Source organism: Nerophis lumbriciformis, linkage group LG02 (genome assembly GCF_033978685.3).
Source record: "Nerophis lumbriciformis linkage group LG02, RoL_Nlum_v2.1, whole genome shotgun sequence".
NCBI classification, from domain to species: Eukaryota; Metazoa; Chordata; class Actinopteri; order Syngnathiformes; family Syngnathidae; genus Nerophis; species Nerophis lumbriciformis.
This window is the reverse complement of record NC_084549.2, coordinates 25,920,971-25,929,291: the sequence shown is the minus strand read 5'-3', so window position 1 is coordinate 25,929,291 and position 8,321 is coordinate 25,920,971. Positions and strand designations below refer to the sequence as shown.

General features: G+C 44.4%; 1 protein-coding gene across 1 annotated transcript; it reads right to left on the bottom strand.

The window, feature by feature from the left end:
- Positions 1–6,396: 6,396 nt before the first annotated feature.
- Positions 6,397–7,770, bottom strand: prr18 (proline rich 18). The gene has a single exon (XM_061961077.1). It carries the CDS (start codon positions 7,656–7,658, stop codon positions 6,930–6,932), a length of 729 nt encoding a protein of 242 aa, XP_061817061.1. The 5' UTR covers positions 7,659–7,770; the 3' UTR covers positions 6,397–6,929.
- Positions 7,771–8,321: the final 551 nt, after the last annotated feature.

The window sequence follows — 8,321 nt, the reverse complement described above, 5'->3', positions numbered from 1 at the left end:
CTTTTGCTGAAGTTTTTTTGGTCAAGTCTTTTTGTATCAATTTTCATAGTGCCTTGTCTTCTTTTTTCCTCCTTCTGGAGCGCTTTTAGTTTGCAAGCTTCTCGACTTCTTTTCATGAGTAAAATTATCTTTTTGTAGATTATCATAGATTGTTGTTTTTTTCTTATTAGACTTGTATAGAAATTTTGCTATTGCCCTTTTCCTCCTTATGGAGTGATTTTCTGTTTATTGCCTTATGTCCTATGCTACACATCCTCTAGTTACTCAAGTATATCATAGATTTTGTAGCCACTTTGTTTAATCACTCTGTCCAAGAGATAGCAAAGAAAACTAATTAAATAAAGTCTGAGTCAATTGTCTCTCTTCTGCATCTGAGTCCTCATTTTTGCCAAGAATTAACACTTTTAGGAGTGAGATGCAGCGTTTACCTGAATAAAAAAAAGTAAGGCAGACTGCAGGCAATTTTGTGATGGAGATCTGGCACCTGGTCCCGACAGTACACTGGTCAACCCTGCTTAACAGGAAATCTAAGAGGCTTAGTTAGTACACTAATGCCCACATGGTCTAAGGTAGCAGCAACATTGCCAACAAAGAGCCTCTGATATGCCGCAAGTCGAACACTACCCACAAAAAGCCAAAGTTTGGTTGAAATTTCAACCTGAAATGCAGGAATACTTTTTCCAGGTGAACGTACGTTGAACTTCTTGAAACATGTCCAAGGTTTTACTACTTTTTTGCACAACTTAGCGTTCTTCAACAAGGAGTTGAATGGTGGAATCCAGGGCTTTCATGATGCCTTCCTGTGAATTCTAATTGAACCAGAACATGCACGAGAGCAGGAAGTTCTGCAAAAAGTACCTGAAACTTTGAACATCTGCATTTAACATTTTAGAGAAGTTCAAATTAAATAAAAGGTTAAAGTGCATTGAAAATGTACCTAAATGCCAAATATCGCTACAGTGCAGGGCTATTCAGCTGGTGGCCCAGTCCATGCATCACATCATACCAGTTAAAACTTTGGGAGACATAAACATCTTGGCAACACATTCCTAAAACACTACAGTTCTCCTGTTGTAGAGAGGAACTTGGACCAGGTAAACACACCGGAGGATCCTTGCATTGACGTTTTAACTTCCAAGGCCAGCATCCACCATAGTTAACCCTTTTGCACAGTCATCCTATTTTCTTAAGAAATGTGCAACTGACCAAAGAGCAAAAACAAATGTCAACTGCAGAGGATGCTGGTTCTCAAAATAAATAAATAACATTAATTTTGAATGGAGAAGTCTGGCTCACCGGTTCTTTAGCTTCGCGTTCTTGAAATGTGGCCCCTATAACAGTGCTAGGGGGTTAATCCTCATAAATGTCTGAAATGACAGCATCCTGTAACATGAAGTTGATTTTTGAGACACTGCAATGTGTGATAGTACAAAACATTTTACTTCATCAAAATGACAGTTGCCAGTACAAATGTGTAGTATTAAATACTGTACATCAAAAGGACAGAATTAAGGGAGGAAAATAGACATGGTTCAGTTTGGCTCCAGCAGCATAAAACCATACACTGTAAAAATGTTCCTTGTAAATTCACAACAAAATACTGGCTAATAATTGCATTTGAAATACTTTCACAATTTTTACTGTGAAATATCTTTATAGTAACAACTAAATGCGGTAATTTCACAATTGTGATTTTTAGTTCATTACAAAAAAGTTACAACTTTATGCTGTAACTTCACAAAACGTTTTCCATAGTTACTCTCTCGGTTAAAAAGCGTACCGCATTACTGTACGAGTGTTTCTTAACCACAGGGCTTGCAGATAAATATGTTTCTCAGATGTGGTCCCTATGGGCCACAGCGGTACTTAGTTGTAATACACTTTCCCACCACTGGTGGCAGTAATGACAATCTCAAACAGAAGAAGTCTGCAGCTAAAGTCACGAGAGACTTTTCTTAAACGCAAAAATTATGACTAAAGCAGTGAAGCTGTATTTTCATATTTTATTAATTTAGCACTGCCTATGTGTGTGTAAATGTATGTTGCTTATATTTTGCAGTATATTTGATTAGTACTTATTTATGTGATCAGCCTGACCTTATTCTTGATAAGAATATTTGTAATTCACATCATTTAATAAGGTTTATCATGTTAAGCCTGTTCAGTGGCCTTGTGGTTAGTGTCCGCCCTGAGATCGGTAGGTTGTGAGTTCAAACCCGGGCCGAGTCATACCAAAGACTATAAAAAATGGGAACCATTACCTCCCCGCTTCGCACTCAGCATCAAGGGTTGGAAGTGGGGGTTAAATCACCAAAAATAATTCCCGAGCGCGGCCACCGCTGCTGCTCACTGCTCCCCTCACCTCCCGGGGGGTCGGAACAAGGGTGTGGGTCAAATGCAGAGGGTACTTTCACCTAGTGTGTGTGGGACTATCAGTGGGACTTTAACTTTAAACTGTAATAATATGATTTCAATCAAGAGTAAGATGAGTAATTCAGTGTTATTATTTGAATCAATCAATCAAAGTTTATTTATATAGCTCTTAATCACAAGTGTCTCAAAGGGCTGCACAAGCCACAGCGACATCCTGAGCTCAGATCCCGCATTAGGGCAAGAGATAACTAAAACCAATGGGATACAATGAGAAACCTTGGAAGGGACCGCAGATGTGGGGACCCCTCCCCCCAGACGACCGGTGCAATGGACGTCGAGTGGATCTAGTTAATAGTGTGAGTGGGCCCCGGGTCCCTCTGTCGTGAAAAGGTTGGGCCCGAAGTCAAAGAGGTTAGTTAAGAAGTTTGAACCCATGGTCTACGGCAGTGTTTTTCAACCCCTGTGCCGTGAGAGACAGTCTGGTGTGCCGTGGGAGATTATGTAATTTCACCTATCCATCCATCCAACCATCTTCTTCCGCTTATCCGAGGTCGGGTCGCGGGGGCAGCAGCTTAAGCAGAGAAGCCCAGACTTCCCTCTCCCCAGCCACTTCGTCCAGCTCTTCCTGTGGGACCCCGAGGCGTTCCCAGGCCAGCCGAGAGACATAGTCTTCCCAACGTGTCCTGGGTCTTCCCCGCGGCCTCCTACCGGTGGGACGTGCCCTAAACACCTCCCTAGGGAGGCGTTCGGGTGGCATCCTGACCAGATGCCCGAACCACCTCATCTGGCTCCTCTCGATGTGGAGGAGCAGCGGCTTTACTTTGAGCTCCTCCCGGATGGCAGAGCTTCTCACCCTATCTCTAAGGGAGAGCCCCGCCACCCGGTGGAGGAAACACATTTCGGCCGCTTGTACCCGTAATCTTGTCCTTTCGGTCATAACCCAAAGCTCATGACCATAGGTGAGGATGGGAACGTAGATCGACCGGTAAATTGAGAGCTTTGCCTTCCGGCTCAGCTCCTTCTTCACCACAACGGATCGATACAGCGTCCGCATTACTGAAGACGCCGCACCGATCCGCCTGTCGATCTCACGATCCACTCTTCCCCCACTCGTGAACAAGACTCCGAGGTACTTGAACTCCTCCACTTGGGGCAAGATCTCCTCCCCAACCCGGAGATGGCACTCCACCCTTTTCCGGGCGAGAACCATGGACTCGGACTTGGAGGTGCTGATTCTCATCCCAGTCGCTTCACACTCAGCTGCGAACCGATCCAGTGAGAGCTGAAGATCCTGGCCAGATGAAGCCATCAGGACCACATCATCTGCAAAAAGCAGAGACCTAATCCTGCAGCCACCAAACCAGATCCTCTCAACGCCTTGACTGCGCCTAGAAATTCTGTCCATAAAAGTTATGAACAGAATCGGTGACAAAGGGCAGCCTTGGCGGAGTCCAACCCTCACTGGAAACGTGTCCGACTTACTACCGGCAATGTGGACCAAGCTCTGGCACTGATCATACAGGGAGCGGACTGCCACAATCAGACAGTCCGATACCCCGTACTCTCTGAGCACTCCCCACAGGACTTCCCGAGGGACACGGTCGAATGCCTTTAATTTTCACCTAATTGGGTTAAAAATTATTTTTGCAAACCAGTAATTATAATCTGCAAATAATGTGCCGTTGTTGAGTGTCTGTGCTGTCTAGAGCTCGGCAGAGTAACCGTGTAATACTCTTCCATATCAGTAGGTGGCAGCAGGTAGCTAATTGCTTTGTGGATGTCGGGAACATGGTTTGTGGTGATCACAATATGCAGGTAAAAAGGTATCTAACGTTTAAACGAAAAATAAACAAAAGGCATTGAAGCTTAGGGATGGCTATGCAAAACTACCGTATTTTTCGGAGTATAAGTCGCACCGGAGTATAAGTCGCACCTGCCGAAAATGCATAATAAAGAAGGAAAAAAACATATATAAGTTCCACTGGAGCCCGGCCAAACTATGAAAAAAACTGCGACTTATAGTCCGAAAAATACGGTAAACTAAAACTGAACTGGCTGCAAAGTAAACAAAAACAGAATGCTGGACGACAGCAAAGATTTGCAGCGTGTGGAGCAGCAGACGGCGTCCACAATATACCGTATTTTTCTGATCACGGAAATGTATAAGAAACAAAAAAACAATGCAAGTGTCAACTGTATATGGCTTGTATATATGCATTTTCATGAAAGGAATAAAAAGAAATGATGATGATGATGACTATAAGTCGCAGTTTTTTTTCATAGTTTGACTTATACTCAGGAGCGACTTACTGTATGTGTGAAATTATTAACACATTACCGTAAAATATCAAATAATATTATTTAGCTCATTCACGTAAGAGACTAGACGTATAAGATTTCATGGGATTTAGCAATTAAGAGTGACAGATTGTTTAGTAAACGTATAGCATGTTCTATATGTTATAGTTATTTGAATGACATACCATAATATGTCACGTTAACATACCAGGCACGTTCTCAGTTGGTTATTTATGCCTCATATAACGTACACTTATTCAGCCTGTTGTTCACTATTCTTTATTTATTTTAAATTGCCTTTCAAATGTCTATTCTTGGTGTTGGCTTTTATCAAATACATTTCCCCAAAAAATGCGACTTATACTCCAGTGCGACTTATATATGTTTTTTTCCTTCTTTATTATGCATTTTCGGCCGGTGCGACTTATACTCCGGAGCGACTTATACTCCGGAAAATACGGTACATCCGTACGTGACAAGACAATTAACAACAAAATAGAAAAAAATACACAAAAGAAAACAGCAAAAAACTCAAAATAAGTCACGGCGTGATGTGACAGGTCGTGACGGTACCCCTACTTTGAGACAAGAGCTATAGTGATGTTGGTTATGGTTTGAATTCATATCCAAAAATTGCGAAAACGACTTTTTACTGTCAATATCGGCTGCTGAGTTTCATTTTTTAATGTTTTCTGCTGGTGGTGTGCCTCGAGATTTTTTCAATGAAAAAAATGTCCCTTGGCTCAGAAAAGGTTGAAAAACAATGGTCTACGGCAGCGTTTTTCAACCTTTTTTGTGCCGAGGCACATTTTTTGCGTTGAAAACATGCGGAGGCACACCACCAGCAGAAAACATTAAAAAAACGAAACTCAGTTAACAGTAAAAAGTCATTGTCGCAAATGTTGGATATAAATAAATAATGATAAATGGGTTGTACTTGTATAGCGCTTTTCTACCTTCAAGGTACTCAAAGCGCTTTGACACTATTTCCACATTTACCCATTCACACACACATTCACACACTGATGGAGGGAGCTGCCATGCAAGGCGCTAACCAGCACCCATCAGGAGCAAGGGTGAAGTGTCTTGCTCAGGACACAACGGACATGACGAGGTTGGTGCTAGGTGGGGATTGAACCAGGGACCCATTCTTCCACTGCGCCACGCCGTCCCATTATGAATTTAAATCATAACCAACCATGCATCACTATAGCTCTTGTCTCAAAGTAGGTGTACTGTCACCACCTGTCACATCACACCCTGACTTATTTTGAGTTTTTTGCTGTTTTCCTGTGTGTAGTGTTTTAGTCTCGCGCTCCTATTTTGGTGGCTTTTTCTCTTTTTTTTTGGTATTTTCCTACAACAGTTTCATGTCTTCCTTTGAGCGATATTTCCCGCATCTACTTTGTTTTAGCAATCAAGAATATTTCAGTTGTTTTTATCCTTCTTTGTGGGGACATTGTTGATTGTCATGTCATGTTCGGATGTACAGTATGGACGCCTTCCCTAAGCTTCAATGCCTTTTCTTAGGGGCAGTCACCTTTTGTTTACTTTTGGTTTAAGCATTAGACACCTTTTTACCTGCACGCTGCCTCCCGCTGTTTCTGACATCTACAAAGCAATTAGCTACCAGCTGCCACCTACTGATATGGAAGAGTATTACACGGTCACTCAGCCGAGCTCTAGGCAGTACCGACACTCAACAACAACACATCATTTGCAGACTATAATTACTGGTTTGCAAAAAATATTTTTAACCCAAATAGGTGAAATTAGATCATCTCCTACGGCACACCACGGCACAGTGGTTGAAAAACACTGGTCTACGGAACCTCTTAAGAGACAATCAGATTGAATGTACAGTAATTTGTTGTGATATTACAGAGGACTTTACAGTTAATTGCTAGCACACAGTGATGTTACTGCCATGTGTTGTAATGTCGAAGTACATTTGGATTACAGTATGCGGAAAAAATACTGGTAATTTTTTTTTTTTTACAGTGTAGCTGACTCTTTATTGTTCTCACACAACAAAAAGGGGTTATTTGGCGTAAAGCCGCCTTCACTGGAAACAAAAACATGTCATGTGCAAAAAGTCACTGATGATTGAAAAGGCACTAAGATCTTTCAAATCATCCCGGGGAAGTATATTCCACAAAAAAAAAAAAAGTACAGACATTCCACTGGTGACCTGAGCGTGCATGGCAGCAGGTGTGCAGTCCACGTGTAAGAAGGTGAGTCCGTGACGTCTCCAGCTGTCAGCAGCCTTTAAGGTGCGGGAGTGCGCAAAGTTTGTCGACCTTCCCCAGCGCGGCGGCGCTTTCCACGCCTTTCAGCCACTCTTTGCACTTCCTCACCACCGTCTCGTCCACGTCGCCGTCCTCCTCCTCGTACTCCACGTCGTCGTACTTGTACTGGTCGTTCAACAGGGAGATTTTCACGATGGCGGTGATGTCCTGGTGCTCCACCTCCTCGGCTTTGGTGGACGGCTGCGCGCCCTTGGAGGCGCCGTGCGCCTTTTTGGAAGGGAACACGCGCCGGTGCCGGAAGTCCGTGGACGCGCAGCATTTCTGCTGCTTGGCCAGCATTTGCTTCTCCAGGTTCCGCTTCTGGATGACCAGGATGGCCTCCGGGGTGAGGCTGAGCGTGAATTGCAGCTCCTTTTTGGCGTCTTTTTCTTTGCCGGCGAGGAGTCTGCCGGAGTCCACGGAAGAGGAGCGCCTCACTCCCGCGGACGAGTCCTGAGGTTTGGTGGCGGTCAGCCAGGAGCATTTCCCCTGCGGATCCTTCTGCGTGGGGATTTTAGTCTTCTCCTGCTGCGCCCTGCGCCCCAAATTGCGTAAATTCGCCGAGGTCCAAGATGAGGTTTGCTTCTCCTTCCCGGGTTCCCCCTTCTCCCCGCTGACAGGATTGGCTTTCTTCTTCCCGAAAAACTCCCTCCCCGGCGAGGAGATCTTCTGATGGAGGCTGATCGGCGGGAAAGGCATTTTCAGGATGTCAAAAGTAGTAGAAAAATGTGCAATAAAAAGTGCCGCTGTGGCATCATCCGAGGGGGAGTGCACCTGTCGTCCCGAGCGTGGACGTCTGCTGTGAACCCACACGCTGTCCACGCCTTTATGGCGGGCGCTGGCGAGGGCGGTGGGGGGGCGTGGTCAGGAGACACGCCAAACAAAGGCAGGGAGAGGAGGCGGTGATATCATAAAGCTATTAACTTCCGATGAGAGGCACACGCAACAGAATATGAATCATACATGCGGAAAAAGTGCTTAGTGAGTGGGGTCTGCTTGCTTTTCTGCTGCTGTCATAGTCGTCATTTATAACAGTGTTTTTCAACCTTTTTGAGTTGAGTTTGCGTTGAAAAAATCCGGAGGCACACCATTTGCAGAAATCATACTTGCCAACCTTGAGACCTCCGATTTCGGGAGGTGGGGGGCGTGGTTAAAAGGGGAGGAGTATATTTACAGCTAGAATTCACCAAGTCAAGTATTTTATATATCCATCCATTTTCTACCGCTTATTCCCTTTGGGGTCGCGGGGAGCGCTGGAGCCTATTTCAGTTACAATCGGGCGGAAGGCGGGGTACACCCTGAACAAGTCGCCACCTCATCGCAGACAGACAACATTCACACTCACATCCACACACTAGGGCC